The sequence below is a fragment of the Alternaria atra genome, assembly GCF_907166805.1.
Source record: "Alternaria atra isolate CS162 genome assembly, contig: 21, whole genome shotgun sequence".
Lineage (NCBI taxonomy): Eukaryota > Fungi > Ascomycota > Dothideomycetes > Pleosporales > Pleosporaceae > Alternaria > Alternaria atra.
In genome coordinates, this window is record NW_025091319.1 from 3,852,702 (window position 1) to 3,872,380 (window position 19,679).

The 19,679-nt window shown below is 51.7% G+C and overlaps 6 protein-coding genes across 6 annotated transcripts; 2 read left to right on the forward strand and 4 right to left on the reverse strand.

Annotated features, from left to right (window-relative positions):
• Positions 1–98: 98 nt before the first annotated feature.
• ALTATR162_LOCUS1702 (uncharacterized protein) lies at positions 99–1,574 on the reverse strand (the record flags this gene model as incomplete). The annotated part of the gene is made up of 1 exon (XM_043309300.1): positions 99–1,574. One exon carries the CDS (start codon positions 1,572–1,574, stop codon positions 99–101), a length of 1,476 nt encoding a protein of 491 aa, XP_043165235.1.
• Positions 1,575–3,191: 1,617 nt separating this feature from the next.
• On the forward strand, positions 3,192–5,575 carry ALTATR162_LOCUS1703 (uncharacterized protein; the record flags this gene model as incomplete). Its single annotated transcript, XM_043309301.1, has 3 exons — positions 3,192–3,603; positions 3,650–4,722; positions 4,832–5,575. The coding sequence occupies 3 exons, from the start codon at positions 3,192–3,194 to the stop codon at positions 5,573–5,575; spliced, it is 2,229 nt and encodes a 742-aa protein (XP_043165236.1).
• Positions 5,576–5,826: 251 nt separating this feature from the next.
• ALTATR162_LOCUS1704 (uncharacterized protein) lies at positions 5,827–12,172 on the reverse strand (the record flags this gene model as incomplete). Its single annotated transcript, XM_043309302.1, has 6 exons — positions 5,827–6,214; positions 6,279–7,835; positions 7,888–7,969; positions 8,027–8,249; positions 10,226–10,966; positions 11,018–12,172. 6 exons carry the CDS (start codon positions 12,170–12,172, stop codon positions 5,827–5,829), a joined length of 4,146 nt encoding a protein of 1,381 aa, XP_043165237.1.
• A 2,690-nt stretch (positions 12,173–14,862) lies between these two features.
• Positions 14,863–15,789, forward strand: ALTATR162_LOCUS1705 (uncharacterized protein; the record flags this gene model as incomplete). Its single annotated transcript, XM_043309303.1, has 1 exon — positions 14,863–15,789. The coding sequence occupies one exon, from the start codon at positions 14,863–14,865 to the stop codon at positions 15,787–15,789; it is 927 nt and encodes a 308-aa protein (XP_043165238.1).
• A 448-nt stretch (positions 15,790–16,237) lies between these two features.
• On the reverse strand, positions 16,238–17,596 carry ALTATR162_LOCUS1706 (uncharacterized protein; the record flags this gene model as incomplete). The annotated part of the gene is made up of 1 exon (XM_043309304.1): positions 16,238–17,596. The coding sequence occupies one exon, from the start codon at positions 17,594–17,596 to the stop codon at positions 16,238–16,240; it is 1,359 nt and encodes a 452-aa protein (XP_043165239.1).
• Positions 17,597–18,462: 866 nt separating this feature from the next.
• On the reverse strand, positions 18,463–19,022 carry ALTATR162_LOCUS1707 (uncharacterized protein; the record flags this gene model as incomplete). The annotated part of the gene is made up of 2 exons (XM_043309305.1): positions 18,463–18,802; positions 18,859–19,022. 2 exons carry the CDS (start codon positions 19,020–19,022, stop codon positions 18,463–18,465), a joined length of 504 nt encoding a protein of 167 aa, XP_043165240.1.
• Positions 19,023–19,679: the final 657 nt, after the last annotated feature.

A 19,679-nucleotide genomic window follows, 5' to 3' on the forward strand; every position in this document is an offset into this window, starting at 1 on the left:
TTACACACCACGTAGAACGACTTCGCAGATCGCTAGAAAGTTGGAGTTTTATAGCAAAACTCATCATTATATACACATTCTATCGTACAACCATGTCATCACCACAGAAGTTCCGTATTGCAGATTCTAGCCTCTTCACTGTCTTTCCACGCTCCCTTCGTATGGCTCAACTCGGGCAGCATTCTACGATGCCACCGCACGCTCCATCTCCGAGCCATATCCTCGTCTTCAAAATCCAGCACCCATCGATTGTACACGCGATTCATCACCAGCTGGTTCTGCTGGCTCGGGTTATCTTCATCTGCACCACCTAGCATGCTCTGAATCGCCGGATCATCGTACGTCATCTCCGACTCGGAGGTCGACTGGTCAAAAGTGCCGTATGCGCGGGGACGACTCGACGAGATAGCTTTGGACGACATCTTGAGGTTGATCATGTCGCGGAGACGATGAATCGATGCTTGTGATTCGTTACGGAGGGGGAGAATCATGCCGTGCTTGTACGCGTCGCGAGAGAAGATCTTGAAAAGGTCCGAAGGTGTAGGCTCGTAGCCTTCGATGTGCATGAGTACCCTCCAGATGTGGTTTCCCTTCTCATCGACTGCAGGTGCAATGGGTTGGTAGCCACCTCTCTCGATCAAGTTGCGTAGTGCAGGGTTGTAAGGTTGCATCAGAACGTTCAGGCTCATGGGGTGGTGTGTGGGTAGGAGGTTATAGGATGAGATCGCAGCTGTGATGTCTTCGCCCTCTTCGAGGAACCCCTTAGGTGGCGGGATGGCGGAGAAGATGTTCGCAGGTTGATGGAGAGCGCTCAGCTTGTGCAGCCTCGAAGCGTTCTTCTGGTACGCAAGGGCTGCTTCTGCGTTCTTGAAGAGGAGATAGTAAAAGGGTAGGCGCTCCAGACTCAAGGGGTCACGGCCAGGCACGATCTTATACAAGTCCTCATCTCGGTGCCAGCCTTCGATGTGCTTGCTCTTTGGTATGATCCGACGGAAATCGGCTTCCGTCAGCTCAGTGCTACAATTCGTGAGTTGGAGAACGGTGATTTGCTCGCCCTGCTTCTGCAAGGCTTCAACCACTTGCTCTTTGAGTGACGGAGTGCGGTCGGAGAATTCTCGACGAACAATAGGCATTGAGTCCGGAAGATTGAGCTTTGGGTACCGGTCGCTTGGCTCAGGCTGACGAGGTTGTGGAGTGCTGCTCGCTTCTGGGAAGAGTTCCTCAAGAAGCGATTGCTCACTTAGCTCGGATGTACCTGGTGTCGGTTTAGAAGACACGTTGGTAGTAGTAGTTGTGCTAGACTCTGATCTCAGTCCTGACTCTGGTGTTGTTTCGTCCTCTGTCCTCAAGGATCGCTCCACTGTTGTACTTTTCCGGCGACTATCCTCAGTAGTGATGTTAAGATCGTTTGATGACTTCATCGAACGCGACTGCGTATGAATTCGTCGCGTCAACCTCTCCCCATCGTTCTTTTTCTCTAAGCTACTTGACGGAACGTTGTTTTGAGCCTTCTCCGTATTTTCTTTATGGTCGCGAGTTTGCACGCGGGATTCCTCCATGTGCGAGACAACCATCCTCAGCACTCTTGGTACTCTTGGCGAAATGATTGAAAGCTCTTTCTTCAACTGCATCACATTCCTCCAAATACTGTGCGACTTTGACCTTATATCTATCACTTGCAGCTTCAAGAGCAGATCTGGCCGATTGATCACGTTAGGAGAGTATCTGTCTTCCGCATAAAGAAGGTCCCAGTTCGTGTAGTGGGACCCTAGCATGCCCCTCAGCTTCCAGTCGCTCTCAAGTTTTGCGTTTTCAACCAATACACGCAGGCGACTGCGGAGATGCCGAGCAACTGAGGCTACGCTAGGAGAGCGCATTGCCTCTAGTTCTGTGGCTACCTTTCCTAATGTGCAAGCCGAGTCACGGAAAGCTCTTTGACTGTACCAAAGAGTGCCAGAACCAGTCTTTGGGAAAGGAGTCTCTGCATGACGGAAGGGAGCCGGGCTTCTGGTCATTGAAGTGACTCTCGGCCCCGACTGTATCGATGTTGATTGTCGCTCATCGGTCTGAGATAGTGTATGCTCCACAGTCGGAGTGTCGTTTTCCTGGCGAGTCGAAGATGATTGCTGCCCCGCCGCAATCTTCGCTTCCAATGCGACCTGAAGGGCTTTCACTTGCTCAAACAAGCTTTGGAGCTGCTGTCGTATGATTGTAGTATCATCGTTTTGAGGGCTTGTAGTAGCGTCCTTCTCGCTGATCGTTATCGGAGTTTGCTTCCTTTGAACTTTCTGTATGGTGGCTTCCTGTATCCGCACATGGCCACTCCTATCGGGGGCGACAGGCAAGGACAGCACTTTTCTCGGAACGACTGGTTGGTCCAACGGCCTCTCTAAAGAACTTCTGTACTTCCTCACTGGAATGATATCTTGGTCTCGATTCTCGATCTTGTCTGCCTCTCTGCCGTGTGAACGTGCTTCCGAACGCAGTATCCTTCGCTGACGATTCGCTGGCGATTCAGTTATTTCTCTGGTCTGCCCAGCCCCAGTTTCCTGGGTCTGCTCTTCAGATACGCCATTTTTCGCTTCGTTTGAGTCGGAAGCACGAGTGTCCTGCAGTTGCGGTTGCGGTTGTGGTTGCTGTTGTGGTTCGGTAAATGACGTCTGATGATTCCAGGGTGCAATATTGCTCAAAGCCGCGGTCCACCAGCTTTTCTTCTCTGCATCGTGGCTGTTCGTAGTCGTGGTTTGCGGGGATTCATCGCCGGCGGTCGAGGATAGTACGTGTGTCGACCTGTGGGCGCAGCGAATCTGGTACGCGGTCCCTGAGGGATGACATGGCCGAAGATGTCGAGGAAGGCGCGGCGGTGGCATCAATTGCGCAGCTTCGTTACATTGCAAGCTGCCCTCTTACGAGCCCGATACTCAGAAAAGCTTCGGAACAAGGCCGCGCTAGCACACCCATTTGGCCTAGCTCACCAGTCGCTTAGTCACCCTAATACTATTCACCACAGTGGGCGACACTGGAGAGCACTGGAAATGCTACGCTAAGAGACACTGGTGGAGCTGGATTCGATCTGCGTACTGCTTAGAGACTTGGAGCGTGAATTAGGCACGTGACGTGACTCACAGCAATACAGCAAGCAATCTCTGGAATTTTCACCTCCCACCTTCGTTACAGTGCGAGATGATAATATGAGTCCAGCAACATCCTACACCCTACGTCCGCTGGAGCGTAATCCGCCCAGCATTCCCGGTAATGCGCTCGAGGGTGGCGCTTTCCGCGTTCATCTATCGCAAAAAGAGTTAAAAGCGCTGGGGCTTGTCAACGGCGACTGTGTCCGACTAAGTACAGCTGCTGGCTTCAAAGGCTATGGAGTAGCCTGGCTAGCCTCTCAGACGAACCCTGGAAACAAGACGATTGCCAAGGTGTCTGATCTCCTGCGAGAGCAATACGAGCTTTCTCTCAATGATCCCGTTTTCATCGAGAAGGTCGACTCCTGGAAACCTCTCAAATCCGTAGAGATCAGTCTTGCGGATGCTCAGAACCAAGCTGTCAAGTTCAGCTCAAACGAGCAACTCTTGTACTGGTTACGACATACTCTAGGTAGGTCAACGGGTATCTTTGGCTAGCACTTCTGACGACCGCGTAGCAGTGGACTCCGACATCATCCTCCCAGGATGCAGCTTTCCAGTTCAGCAGAAAGGCTTCAAGCAGAAGAGCCAGAAGCTGCGCGTCACTGTGCAGAATATTGACCCAAGTCCAACTGAAAAACATGCAGTGTATTTCGATGAGCTTATCACTCAAGTCACCACCACTGGTGATATCCCCACTCAGCAGGCCCCGAAAACTTCTACACAAACTCTTCAAGTAAGGGGTGATGGAATTGGTGGCCTCTCTAGCCACGTTACTACCATGAATAAACGTCTCTCTTATCTCACAAATACTCTACCACACCAACACGACCTACGCCTCTGTGGACCTACTTCTTTCCTACTACACGGTCCCGAGGGTACTGGTAAAAGTCTTCTACTAGAGCGACTAGCGGAATGCCCGTGGCAAGAAGTGTACCGAGTAGATCCCGATACACATCCAAAAGGACAAGCAAAGGCAATATCCGACGCTTTTGAGGACGCTCGTGGCAACCAACCGAGCTTGATTATCATGGACAATCTTGATAGGTTCCTCGATAAAGCCGAGACACTCGTAAACAAGCTGCGGACTGAGCTAGCAAAATTGGGCGGCAGCCAAGTAGTTGTCGCAGCAGCAGCACGTAGCATATACGACATTGATACTAGCCTTCGGTCACCGTCAGCTTTCAAGACAAAGCTCGAACTCTTTCCACCTAACGCTAAGCAGAGAGAGGATATCCTAAGACAGATCTTGGGCACTAGCAGGCTTGGAGACCTTGACTTCCTTGCGCTAGCAGAGCGTACGCACGGCTTCGTCGGACGTGACATTCACGATTTGTGTCTTCTCGCAAGAGACCGACGAGAACAGCAGATAGACGAGTCGATAAGCGAAGAGGAGAAGACTACATTTAGCGAAAAGCTTGAGCAGACAGATTACGTCCGTCAAGAGGACTTTGATGCAGTGTTTGGCGAGGTACAACCGACGGTACTCAAGGACAGCATCCTCGAAGTTCCCAAGGTCAGATGGACGGACATAGCTGGTCTGGATCACGTCCGCGCTGTGCTCGAGGCCATCACTATCCGTCCCTTCAAGGTACGTTTCAACTGTGCATCGTTCCCTCATGTCGCAACGCCTCATATATTGCGTCCTTGGTCCTTCATCCACATCTACAATCCGACCACAACACTAACCATGCTTCTAGTATCCTGACCTTGACATCAAATTTGGCGGACCTCAGTCTCGCAAAGGTGTCCTGCTCTACGGCCCGCCCGGTTGCGCAAAGACCCTGATCGCGCAAGCCGTCGCAACAGAGAGCAAACAAAACTTCCTCGCAGTCAAAGGTTCCGAACTCATCAAGATGTACGTTGGCGAATCGGAGCGAGCTATCCGCGACGTATTTCGCAGAGCGCGCGCAGCAAAACCCTGCATCATCTTCTTCGACGAAATCGATTCCATCGGCAAATCGCGTGAGAAGACCCAGGATAGCGGCCTGAACGTCGTCACAACGCTGCTAAACGAAATGGATGGTATTGAGGCACTGAAAGACGTCTTCATCATTGGCGCAACCAATCGGCCTGACATTCTCGACTCGGCGCTCATTCGTACAGGCCGTTTCGATGCACACATTCACATTGGCCTCCCAACCGAGGAAGCACGAAAGCAGATTCTGCAGATCCACACGCGAAAGAGACCACTCGCAGAGGATGTTGATCTAGATGTTGTTGCCAAGAGGACTGAAGGGAGCAGTGGAGCAGATATCAGTGGGTTGTGCGCTGTTGCTATCGAGTTGGCCATTACAGATTACACAATGGATCCTAGTAGTGAGCCAAAAGTGTATATGCGGCACTTTGAGCAGGCGATACAACAGCATGTTCCGCATACCATTGCGGCGGAAGCAGAACGGTACAAGAACTGGCGGCCGGGCAAGTCATTGTCAGAGGATTAGATTACCACTGTTGTCGGTTCTATCTGACAAGGCATTATCTACACATAGATCAGGCTATTTGAACGAACACGTTTTGTCTAAATCGTACCCCAAAGGGATTTGCAGTGTTTTACTTCTATAGCATATCGATACAGAACACAACTGATACCTTTAGGGTACATTATAGCGCATCCAAGCAAGGGTATCCTCAAACACAAATCCGCAACGCCGTTCTTTGCCGTGCTCCAAAATTCAGCGCTCGTTATGTTTACTCAACCGGCAAGCTCCTCCTCTTTGAAAATCGGTACGTTGATGTCAAACTCCTCATCACACTTCGCCACTCTGCCCAAAATACAGTTGACTTTCTTCCTTGTCTGCTCGCTCATGTCCGCCACATGCGTAAGCGCGATATGATTCATAAGTGTTTCTACGCCGCCATAAACACCCGTTACCTTGTCCTGTGCTAGGCAAAGTACACAGCCAAAGTTGTCATCGTTCGATTTAGGGTCTGATGCCTTCTTTCTAACGTGTGATTTAGCGAGGAATATCCATCGATAGCGTATCCCCGACATTGAGGTCTTGACTCGCGGATCGATGATTTCGACAGTCTTGTTTTTCTTTGTGGGATGCGGGGCAGTGAAGACGTCGCCTGTGAAGGTGCTGTAGATAAGGAGGTACGAAGTCAGTGTATGTTTCACTTGCGTTTCTTACAGTCATGACTTACCATGCCTTGCAACTCCAGATTTGTCTTGTATTATAGTAGCCGAGGGGCTGACTACGAACAGCGATGCCCTTCTTAGGGTCCTCTCTTACAGCCCAGGCACCTTTACAGAACCCCCAATAATCGTTGTCCTTATTTGGGCGGCCGTTCATCATTCTTTCCCCGCCCGCAGGTCCACTCTGTATAGTATCAGATCTGATGTTGTTACGCACACGGCGGCCTGGAAGGATACCGATCGGGACAGAGTTACTGCTGTCGGTCGAGGCGATAGAGGGTGTGATGCTAGCGTGTCGAGGGCGGGAGATAGCTGTAGACCCTGGCATTGAAGACGTAGGAGCTACGATCGGGGAACTATACGCAGTAGCTCGGTAGTCGCTGGTACTGCGTGGACTAGATGTGCCACGTTCTGTTGGAGGCGTTACGTAATATTGAGGATGTGTTGACTTGCTAATGTCGACAGTGTTTTCTTCAATGGGCACATTGTATGGCTGTGACGGCCCATACTGTACCAGTGCCGCATGCTGTAATGGAGGAGAAGAATTTTGGTGCTGTTGCGATCCGGGCCAGGGCATGTGTGTTGGTGTGTTTGCGTCTTGGTTGGGAGAAGTGGTCGATGGCGCATTAGGTTGAGGACGTAAGGGTGCCAGTGGTGCAATGGGCGATGGTGTATATCTGTCTTCTGCAGTTATGTAGGGAGAGGTGTACGGTGAGCCTTTGTGAGTTTCATCGTGTTGATCATATAACGACACTGGAGAGCGGACATGGTCACCTTGCGATGAATTGGAGCTGTTGCGGCCGAGCGAAGCCGCATTTGACTGCGCTGAGCTAGAGGCATCTGACCATCGAGGATGTAGCGTTTGGGTTCGTGTCCGGGGATATGGATTGTTCGCGGGAGAGAGTTGGTTGTAGATGTGCTGCTCCTTCTCCCTAGCAAACATAGGCCTAACTGTATTTACTGCATCGGTTGGGGACGATGGGCCATGAGAACGCTGCAGTAGGCTTCGGTCCTGCTCTTGTACTGCTTCATCATAGAAGTCTCTGTCGTTCAGCATGGTAAGAGTATCTCGTCGGGCAGGATGGCCTCCGCTATGCGTGTAGCCTTTTGGAGACCTTGACCCGTTCTCAACACGGAGTCCTTGATAAGAGCTTATTATGTGTTGGATATCTCTCATAATAGATGCGCGGTCTCCGGGGCGGAGTCCATCCAGAGCTAAATTGAGGTTTGGATCTGCAGCTTGTGCAAGCGTGTAGGCCGATCGAGAGCTGCTAGACGTATCTTCGGTAGCCTGGTTCCCACAATAGTCGGCCAAGGTATATCTTTTATCCTCAAGGTCCATCGGTGATGGGAAGCTTGCGGTCGGATAGCTCTCCGATAGTGGGTGCGCCTTGCCGTAATCATGCGGGGCGCCCGTATGATCCTCGCCGAACGGCCTCAATTGCCGTACCATAGGTCTTGCTATGTATATCCTTTGCTTCAATTCATCCAACGTTGTCAGCGTCTCTGTCCGTTTCGTGATCGAGGCTTCGTGTAGGACATGCAAGTTGAGGGGCAAGTCTCCGCTGAATGTCAAAGTTAGCTTTGTTCTGGCATGAAAGTCGTTGTATTACCTACTTCGTAGCAGCTTGCTGTAAGCTGCTGATAATCTGAGCCTGCAGCATAAACCCTATATGATAGAGGCGTTCTCGAGCTGTATCTGTACGCCAGCGTCAGTTATCCAATCTACTGTACGAACCTCTATCATGGAACTCACCATCTCCTACGCGAACATAGTCGCCCAGCTCTCTCTGATCTTGTTTGTACCTAAGATCGATCTGCTGCTCCCCTGCGAGTAGAGAAGCTTGTAGCTGCTCCTCTTGCCATTCTTGTTGAACTTGATCGCGGGCTTTACGAGCGCGACGTTTCTGCTTGACAATTCTGAGTAGCTCCGATCCACCATGGAAGGCAGAAACGACTGCGGAAACAGCTGCGACAATCTAGATGATAATAAGCAACGATCAGAACATAATACTGTTATTCATGAACCTTGAGAGGTCGCGTGCCGAGTCTAGGATCTACGAAGGGTATACACAGCTGCCGAAGGATATCGAGAACACAAAATGTCTACTTACCTCAAGACCAGACATACTCCTCGGAATGCTCCTTCCTCGCTGTTACAGTTGCTGAACTTTGCGGGTTGGCTAGGCAGCGCTCCCAGCTCGTATTGGTACCATTGGTGCGTGGACTTGTATTGGGATTGCTACTCGTTGGATCGAAGATAGCTAAGGCTGAGCAGTTCTCGAACTGGCAGTTTCAGTGGGCTCTCAAAGTTCAGGTCCACTAATTCTGGGAGGGTGTCGAATCGTATACGGTGGTAAGCCCTCTATTACACCTGCTTGATCAGTGCGAGGACAAGCAGAGCTAGGCGTAGAGCCGTCACGTGGGACGATCCTGTCTAGATCAAAAACACCGACTCGAAAGCCAAGCTGAAATAAAGTGAAATGATTGTAGAGGGAGAAATGGAAGTTGCTCAGAAGGCTGAAGAGGGTTCCATGTCTTTGGTACTCAGCCTCACTCGAGCCTGAACGGATGGCATGCGACCGCTGTATATATTGGGCTAAGCCTTTGGCGAGAGCCCACAGTAGGCGACAGTACTGCTTGACCGAGGTGCAGCGCTCACTGCTATCTGGAGCGGCCTCTCCAATGAAGAGCAGCTGTGGCTGTACGCCAGGCAGGCTGTGTGATATCGCCTAACCTGAAAGCGAGTGGCATACTGTATCGTAAAGCGGGAAAGACTTGGCCGATGGCTTCTCTGCAATCACGTTTGCGACTAGTACGGCTGCAAACCCGACAGATGTACCGTGCTACCACTAGGATGGCTTATCGCATCGGAGGAGGCTTGAACTTTGCTAGCAAAGAGGTGGGGGCTAAACGATGGCCCGCGCCCTTGAAAGTCGCTTGAAAGCCATCTCTGTATGAAACGAACTTGAATGCAGAGCGTGAGCTCCAAGTCTGGGAGGCAAAAGGCTGGAGCTTGATGTCTCCTATCAAAGCTTGTTATGAATGGGCGACAGGAGATGAGGATGTGCCTTCTCGCCTGTCGCGGGACGTCGCGAGCGGGGTCGTTCGCGCCATAGCCACCGCACTGCACGTGTGCCCTTCTGCGAGTGCGCGACAAGTCACGGTCATGATCTGGGTGCAGCAAAGCTTGTTTTCCAAACTGATGCACCCAACACCAGAACATACCCTCAAGGTATTCATCTGCCTAAATTCGGACGATGCTCCAAGAGAAAGGCATGCAATTCATCCGAGAAGTTCGCCGATCGATCCTCTCGGCCCCATCCCAGGAATTTGGGTTTAGATCATGCCTGGACAGCCTTCGGCAGAAGCCTAAAGCTCTCAAGCTGTAGCAAGCGACACAATCACAATGAACCTAGTGATGGATGTTAAAAAAAAGTATCATTCGGAGGCCTGTAGGCCTTCCAGCGGTATCAACATTTTCCGCCTAGCCCAGTTCCTTTCCCATCTAGCTCCTTACACACCGACCAGCAGTACGTCTTAGATCATCCCTATTCCCCATATATACGCACATAAGGAAGTCCAGGGATCTCCTGGATAATGCAACCAGAACGACCCCCGCTTATGAGAAACAAACCGCATGAACCAAAATGACACGCGAGTGCATGTGCAACTCGGGCTGTGTCAGCGCGCAACGCCCAAGGAACACCAAGCCCTGATCGCTAGAAACGCGATTCAACGTTAATAGACATAGGAAAAAATTTCAGTCAAAAAAGAAGAGTTTTAGAAGTGAAGAAAGACACAAAGTCTAGGCATCCTCGAGTTGTACTCTCTGGCTCTTTCGGTTCCTGACTTCCACCATCGTAGGGGTGAGGGCCAATCGATCCACAACGCGATCCTCATGCGGGCTTGTCATGGTACGAACCACCGCTCTTGGGCTGTTTGCTCTGCTCACAGATACACTCCTTGCAACGCCCACCATGGCTTTCGCCGTAGCGACTTCTTCTGTCCTTCCTTCCCTTCTTCTTGCTTGGATCTCTACACGCTTCTCGCCGAGTCTGCTGGCCGAGTGTGGTGGAGTTGACAAACTCTGCAACCTTTGCAGAGGCGAGGGTGCGTCGAGAGGAGCAGAAGATGGATGTGATGAGAGGGCACTGAGTTTCGTGACTCTTGGTTGTTTCTGCGAAGGAGAGCGGATGAGTGGGGAGGTTGGCACACTGTTGACCGTAAGGTTTTCGCTTTTCGTAGCCTTGATTGGCTTGGAGCAAATCTCCCATTCAGGCTCTCGATCATCGAGATGTAGCTTGATGGGTTTGGGGTGACCGGGAGATGCTTGAGCAACTATAATCGTGATTGAGTCGGTATCAGATTCGAAGCTGCGGATTGAAGTAGGGGTCAACGATGGCTTCAGATATGGAGATAGTACAGGCTTCAGCTTTGCGGAATCAATCTGTACCGCCGGAATCTCCGCATTTTGAGCGAATGTTTGTTTAGATGGAGTTTTTGTGGGCATTGTTCTAGATCGCTTGAGATCCTTCCTGCTGCGGTTCATCACGGATCCAGAGAGAGGTGATGGTGCGCGACTTGGGTTGGTGCAGGGGAAGAGTGAGAGCCGGGGCGAACCAGACGCTGGAGTAGGCGACGTTACCCTGCGTTGGAGGCTGTAATCTACAGAACTTTCGTCCTTTTGATTGTCCTGCTGTGCTATTAGCCAAGATCCGACGTAGCCAGAACTGCGAGTACATACCTTTGCAGACAGTTCTTGCAATGGTTTGACCTTCTCCGTGTTGCCCTGTCGCCGGGCCAAGAGAGATGATCGGTTCAGGTCAGATTGCAAAAGGTTTCCGAACATAACACTGTATCTCTCCATTGTGATATCGGGGAGACTGACGTCAAGAAGAGGCCCTCCATCGCCTGCAGACGCGGTTGAATCTTGTGGTGGCGGTTTGCTGCTGACTTTCGATACCTCAACCTGTGGCACAGGTGGGACGTCGTCTGGCATGCCTCGCGCTCCCAGATCCGGTGTTGTAAAAGCCCGTTGCATGGACTTTGCAGGTCCATGTGATGGGACACTTCCGAGCGTTGATGCACGTTCCCTAGCCGCAGACGTCTCTGGTGGCGATTGAGGTGGAACAAACTCTCCTGGTGCCCATTTGCGCGATGCTCGGATGTTGGGTCGATAGGTGGGCGGGGACACACTGCGCAGTTTCTCCCTCTCCTTTTCTTCCGGTTGAGGTGCCTGAGGCTCAAGTGCTTCTTCATCATGGTGGCTGTCTGCGCGCGGTGCTGCAGTGACGGTCTGCGCCAGCTGATAGAATGAGGGCTTTTCCGCTTGAGGTGGAGGTGCTTTCCGGAATAACGACTTCCATCGGCTGAGTTTAGATTTTGGTGCTTCCGGGCGGCTGGCCAGGGAGACTGAGGAATCGTTGGGTTGGCTGAGCGTCGCCATTGGGGAATCAGGAAACCTAGGATCTATTGTTGATATTGCCGCCTGAGATGTGACTTTCCAGTGTGAGCTTGAGGTAGGCGACCCAAGAGCGATACCAATGACTCCCTGCTCTTTCGTGGCGTCTGGGCTGTAGAGTACAGTTGTCGAAGTAGTGGGTGATTGAAAGGAGTGGATATGATCCTGAGAATAGATCGATGGTCCAGGATTTGTTTTCCTATGGAACATGAGTGGACGCTCTCCAGGTCCACCTGATGTGCTTGGCCGCTTTGCCATGTCCGGAACTCCTAGCTTTCCTTCGGTCCTCGAATCGGAAGTCGTTGCCTTGTATTTGTCAAAGTCTGTTTGAGGGCCCTTAACAGGCGGCATTGAGTCCCCATTGTCCTGCTCCGTGGCGTCCCTGCGATTGTTTCTCAGAAACCTCAGTGATTTCGACCTTGTAAGCATCCCGGGCATCTTGGGTTTCAAGTTCGTTAGAGTATCAGAAAGTAAATTGAGGTTGAAGGAAAGACGAGAAAATATGGGCGCAGATGTAAAGGAATGGACAGCTCAATTGAGCCAGAAAGATGGAACAGGCCGCGACACAGTCGTGGGAAGGTTGAGAGAAGAAAGAGATGCAAAGAACGGCGGGATTTGCGCAAGTATCACCACCGGTCCGCCAGGAAACGAACCTGGCGCCTCCACACTTCGCTGCCATCATACCAGCGGCAATCATCAATCCACTTTCGCGCGTCTGAAAGAAATTGCAGAGTCGAGAACCCGTCACGAGGCCAGGACCAGGGTAATGCACATTGTATGAGATGAGTAAATTTGATTGGCCCCGCGGCTTGCCGTGCCAACAATACCCATGAACTTTGACGGGATTACCTCGCAAGCGTCGTGGCAGGGTGACGATACCGGGGGAACAAGCGACAAATGCTGCAGGGCTAAGAAGTTGTGGTAAGCACAAGCCTGGTTTCAAGATGACGCTGGGCCAAGGAGCAATTTCGCGATCCGCCGCCAAGACGATCTGACCGACATCACTGGCTGTGTTAAGATTGTCAACAGTCAAAGCTGCCCACAACTCAATGTGCTACGAGACGACAGAGCTGAGATCTATTCTTGCGATACGAAAGTTGAGAGACACAGGTATAACAGCAAACACTGCGACACTTGGTTGCGCTGAAGCAGTAAGTGCTCGCCCGACTGTGATCGACGGGAAATGAGGCCCCAACACACCATGGATAACGGCGCGACGTTTCGGAAATACCCAGAGATTGCGGTCGAGGTCTCGCCGCCTTCCTAATCAGAGGCAGGCATGTATACGCGCGACGGAAGATTGAAACGAGGCATAACAGCCTGGCCTCAGGCACTTACGCGATGTTGTGTAGGCGGCTAATACGCCGCACATACAAAACACATTCCACCTGTGTATGCCTAATCCAGAGGATATGCCGAAGGCGAGTATAAGCATTTTACCTGCCACAACCCTACAGCTTGCTCGTGTAACGTGCCGATGCGCCGCTTTGTAACCTTACCATGCGATTAATCGAACGATCGTTCTCGAACATTTCAAGCACAACTTGATGCTGGCCGTCGCGTTATATACGAGTACACATCGAAGACGCGTGTCAAATGCAGACTCCTGTGAGATATATTAGCGACTGATATACAGGCCTGGACAGTCTTCGAACGTTGGAGCGACGCAGGTTTCCTCCACGGAGAAAAATATTGCAGTTTCGACAGAATCCGGCGCAGCACTTCAATCATAACTTCACAGGCCAGCATTGTGCCCGCTTGTACGTGGTCAACAACTGCTTCTGCTCCGTACGGTGAAGCAGAACTGGCAGCCCAGTTTTGGATCTCGTTCGCTGGGGTCTGGCGAAGATTAAAAAGGCCAAAATGGTTAATCAACTCCAACGACTGTTGAAGTCGCGAACCTGGTATCCTGATCAGCAATATCTCTTCGCGTCGTTGTTCCCGCCGCGTGGCAGTATATGCAAAGATTAAAATGAACTCGAAGCCACACTCAGCTCTGCTCCTGGTCGCCTTCTTCCTCTGGATATCTATTGTGCACAACACACACACTCATTTCCTTCTCCTTCCCCTGACCACGCCCGAGTATATCATGACCCATTCGTGCCGTAAATCGTATGGGCGTCGTCGCCACTTGCAAGGAGTGTTGCAGGCGTTACATCTGCGCCTGGTTCGAGTAGGGCATGATGGCACAAGACAACAAGTCAACGGAATGCTTGCTGCCTTGAATGGGATGGCCCGGGCAAATCATTCATCCGAGTCAATCGCACATATTTGCAGGCGCATAGCAAAGGTTGAACAACGACAGGTTCTGCAATACTTATCGACATTTCGCAAGATACCGCGAAGGTGTTCACTAATCAAGAAATACGCTAAGCGTCCGTTTGGGGACTGAGGGAGGACGGCGGAGACTCTAAAGAACGTGTTGAGTAATCTTTCCAAGGTTTGTATGCATATCGAGACTGGCGGAAAGACTGAGCGCGAGCAACATATGACATGCGAAACTCTAATATTCTGTGTTGTTCTGATCATGACTTGGCTCGATAGCTGAGTTGAGGCATCGTTACAGTTCGCCCCTCAACCAACGGGAAGTAGGTACTGGTATACCTTACGGCCGACCGCGTACCCTAAGTATATGCGCCCTACGGAAAACATCGTAGTGAACGACGTTCAAGTGTACAGAGAAAAGAATGGCGGGGACACGTTTGCCCGGTCGGTCACGAGTCTTGCCGAAAGTCTAAAGACGGACCAGCAAGACGCCTAATCGGGTTTCTCTTGTAACTTTTTTTCCTTGGAAATAACAGACTTTACGATTCAAATTGAAATTACCAATCTTCGGATGAGATCTGCGATGCGCTCAAAGCGGCGTCTACCGTTGTCATCTTTCATGACAGTATATAGGGTCGACACCTCTTTCAGATTCATGTCTTGAACATATTCATAGACTATCAATATCTATTGACGACCAACTAATCCATTCAAACTATCAGTCTCCAAGAATCCTATCAAATCTCACAATCCATCAGTCCACGCAAGTTGCTAGCTATCACCAATCTACCACGGTCTTTTTTCTCGGACGAGATACCGCAGTAGACTCGAGTATCGCATCCCTCAACCACGTCATCTACAAGATGCATTTCAACCCTGCAAAAGACATATCCGATCTATCGGGAAAGACTATCGTCGTGACGGGTGGTAGCAGTGGTCTCGGCAAAGAAAGCGTCCTTCAACTTGTCAAGCACAACCCAGATAAGGTGTATCTCGCAGCCCGAACCAGCAAGCGAGGCAATGCAGCAATCGAAGAGATTGAAAAAGAAGTGCCCTCAGCAAAGGGAAGAATACATTATCTCGAGCTGGACATGGCATCTTTCGCGTCCGTCAAGCAAGCCGCCGATCGTATCGTGTCCGAGAACAACCGAATTGACATTCTAATGAACAACGCCGGAACGACTGGTAACCCCGCCAACCTGACCAGCGATGGCTACGAGATCCAATTCGGCAGCAATTACATGGGACCTACTCTCTTCACCAAGCTCCTCTTCCCACTACTCCAGCGTACCGCCGAGCAACCAAACAGCGACGTTCGCATCATCAACCTCAGCTCCGAACTCTTCAAGCAAGCCCCTAAAGAGGGTATCCTATTCCCCACACTCACAACACCTGCTGAGGAATTGAGCTCCGTGGCTCGCTACGGCCAGTCGAAACTAGCAAACTACTACTTCAGCAGGCTTTGCGCCCAGAAATATCCCAACATGACGTCCACCGCTCTACACCCGGGCGTTGTCAACACGGGCATTTGGGATAACTTGAAGACGAGACGGCCTGTGCTAGGAACGTTGTTTTCTATCGTGTGTAGTCCCTTTTTGACTAGTGTTCCCGAGGGTGCGAAGATGCAGTTGTGGTCCAGTACCGCACCGAAGAGCCAGGTCAAGAATGGTGCTTTCTACACGTCGGCGGGTAATGGTAAGGAGTACACGCAAGCGATACTCAACAACGACAAGCTTGCGAACGAGTTATGGGACTGGACGGAGAAGGAGTTTGCAAAGCATGGGTATTAATTTACCATCTTTGTTTGCCTGCCTGAACAGGATTTAATCATCTAGCGCGTCTTAGGATACCGACTTGTACTTGTACAGAGGAGTGGTGATTTATCGTATTTCACTCACTGAAATGGCATCGCAATATTTAGGGAGTAATAATAACGTAATATCATTTCTGTTCAGCTTTCTGAATATCGGAGTAAAGCGAATCGATTTAGTATCTACCAACCTCGGCAGCCACACACACACACACATGTGAGGTGTCCTGAAGGACCCACGAAATAACAACATCACACAGCACTTAGAGAACAATATAAAACCCCACACGACAAATGTGCTTACAGAAAAGATACGCCTCCATACAAATGCTAAGGATGGCTCAGCCTCGAGAACCTATCAAACGCCGCTGATGTGAGACTTTGGAACACATAACCACAAGCTTAAAAGAAAAAGACGAAGTCACAGCTTACACTCGAGCCTGCTCCGGCGCCTGCAGACCCGCCCTGCCCAAGTCCACACTCTTGTGGTATTTCTTACATGGCAAGTTCTGATGCGAATCTTCCTCGTCATCCTCAATGTCAAACATGCGTTTCAGCTCTTTGCATGCTACCATATATTGCTGTCGAGCACCAGGGCTCTCTCTAAGAGGGTTAGGTGCCTTATCCCAGCCATGCGGCACACCAGGTACACAGTGATAGTGCACACGCTTTCCGAGATCCTTTTGCAGACGGTCACGGAATCGTTCACCTTCAGCAAGAAGCATGTCCCATTCACAACAGAAGAGGACAATGTCGTCAGGGAGCGCCTCGAGCATGTGCTTAGGTGCCATACCGGGACTAAGCCATGGGTGTGCGAGATCGAGCGAGGGTGGTTGGAGATAAGAGTCGTCGAAAAGATCGGTGAAGACAGCAGGAAGGTTCTGGTCAACCCTTGAGCAGGTCTCTCGACGTTGCGCGCGGGTTTGTGTGTAATCGGTAGGTGGATAGAAGGATACTATGCCTCTGATCTTGAGAACAGTGTTGGACGCTTCCGTCATGACTGAAACTCCTGAGGTGTCTTTGTACGAGGATATGAGCGACAGCGAGGAGGCGCCTGTCTGGCGGAGCATAGCAATGCGGTCGAGGCGTGACTTTTGGCGCACGAGGGGCACGCGAGAGCCATTCGGTGTGAGGTTCTGGCCGAACGTGGGAGGAGGCCGGATGATAGCATTGGGAACGCTGCCGGCGCGGTCGTCGATGATCTTAGCGCCAGATGTAGTTCGATCAAAGAGTTCGCCCTGCAGACAGAGCGGAACAGTAAAGCTCATGTTTCCTCCCGAGGAGAAGCCTGATATAGCAAACCGATCCGCATCGAGCATCAATTCCTCGGCATGTTGTGCCAGCCAGAGTACCGCGTCGGCACCATCTTCGACGGCTGTGGGGAACGGGTTCTCAGGCGCAAGACGATAATCGATGCTGACGACGACGGCTCCGACCTCGTCAACAACAACTCCGCACCAGCGCGCATCGTCATGCGCGGTTCCTAGAACGAAGCCGCCTCCGTGGAAGTTGATGACAACAGGGTATTTCCTAGTACCCTTGAGCTTCTTTTGCTTCTTGTATTCCTTGGGCACGTAGAAGTTGAGGCGGAATTTGCCTTTCAGCGGCGAGACGGTGGCATCGATGTCCCTATGGAAGGCAGGCTTCGGTGGTCGTGGTCGGGCGAGACGATGCAGCATCATGCCGATGCCCATAAGAACGCGCCAAAACTGCGCCTGGACGTGGAGCATCCATCGTGGCCGGCTGCCCTTTGATTGTGGTGGTGGATTGTCGACTGACACTGTCATGTTGAGTGTTGATGGGGGACGTCGGTTGGATCACTCTATACGGCGCGCGCCATGCACGAGGCCGCGGGCGATAAAAGAGTTGAAAGGGGGCTGTGCTCGTGGCAAGCCGAGTGCTTGGGGGGGCAGACGAGTGGTGTATAGTGTCCCGATAGCGTGGGACTGGAATTGCTGCGACAGCTTCTAGTCGGGGTGTCGCAAGCGTTGGGATTCTAGAAATGTGAGAGACCTGAGGCGCATTGGTCTCTGATGGGCGATGACGTAGGCTAATCAGCCGCCGGCCAAGCGCTCCGTCACTCCATCCATGTGCCGTCGCGCTTTCATCCTATTAGGGAACGAGGCCGCGCATCACCATGCCCTTGCGCCATTTTCACCAGATATTCAACATCGCCATGTTTGCGTGACTAAACATGGTCAGATTCTCGCAAGCTAGCCACCCTCAGCAACTGCAGTTATAACTGACCGCAAGACGAACTCGGTTTGAACGACATGAATTCATGCCGCCCCTAGCGATATCATTACCAACTACGTGTGTGTATGTGCAGCTATAGGATTGAACCCACAGAACACAAAGTACAGGCCACAAACTCCCGTGGCCGTCACTTGTCCAGTTCATGACCAAGTGTACCATACCAATATCCCAAACTAAAAGCAAGCAAGCCGAGACGGGTATATGGCTGCTCAAGTCCTCAGAAAAGCGCCAGACGCTCACCTATTGATGCTGCCAACGACCATAATGCAAATGTAAACATCAATGAGAGAACCGATAGCGAAGTCGATATCAGATGTCAAGGGACGCTGGAGAGTCGTGCATGCAAAACATGTGAAGAAGAGTCGATAAGAAATGAGAACAAGTCAGGAGGCCCATCTCAGACGTCGACAAACTCGTACTCGTCATCTTCAGCAGCCACATGTCGCTTGGGCCGTGGCGCCTCATCGTACAAGTCAAGCACTTCGTACTCGTTCTTCACCAGTTTCTCCGTCTCCTTGGTCTCGAAGCGCTCGACGGCTTTCTCGAGAGCATGGTTCAGGATCTGGCTGCCATGGCTAGGACCCCGCTGGGCATCGAACGAGTAGGCGATCTCGGCATCTGGAGCAGGGGCTGCAGAAGGGTGCTCAACGTCCTCGTCAGCAGACGACTCGTCACTGGCCGAAGTCATGTCCTTGTTGAAAGCGGTACGAGCCTTCATGGGGCCGTGAGCCGATGCCCTGCATACGTTAGTACTCTGATGGTCCTTCCAGGTCCGGTCTGAGAGGCGACTTACTTGACGTGAGGGTACAGCTTAGCAGGGCGGGGCTTGCCGTCTTCCTCTCGCCGTCCAGGGCCGAACGACTGTCCATGCGCCCACTTCGCCCTGCTGTTCTTGTCGCGGTTGAACTCCTTGGCGTCGCTGCGGAGGTCGCCGGTGAAGGTCTGCGAGGTCGACATGGCGATGTTGCGACTTGGTTCGGTAACTGAGGCTATGATATGTATCGTGGCTAGCTGGTATGGTGCAAACGGAGAGAGAGTGTCGGTGGCTGAGCGGTGCTGCGGCAAATAGCTAGTAGGTGGATTAGGTGTAATGGAGAGAGTAAACAGTGAGAAGTGACAGGCACGATGAGTATGGCAAGGTAATATGCGCGGGAGAGAGGGAGGCGCGGCGGATGACTAGTAGCTGTCTTGTGAATGACTCTAAGAAGTGACTCAGGATGATGAGGTCTGATCGGGCGAGGGGAGTGGCTATGCAGTTACTTATGGTAGATTACGGCTCGTGTCCGGGCCAGGCAGTTGTTTACTCGCGCCGTCCTTATGTCGTCAAGGGCGTAGGCACCATCCCCGCCTTTGTCGTGGTTCCTGATAAGGGGAGCTGTAGGAGCTCATGACCCAGCTTCTAGCTTCCGACTCGCCGAGGCCCATTTCCCGCTTTAGCCCGAAGCGCGTCCGGTTTGACGCTGTTGCCCATGATGCCATCATGGCGGTTTCAGGCGCCTTTGGTGGCCAACGTGGGCGAGTTGGAGGCCGCCGTGTTCCTGGTTGGTATGCAAGGACATGCGTGAAGCTCCCAGCTCTCAAGCGCCCCAAGCTGGTGCTCCATCTTCCGATCGC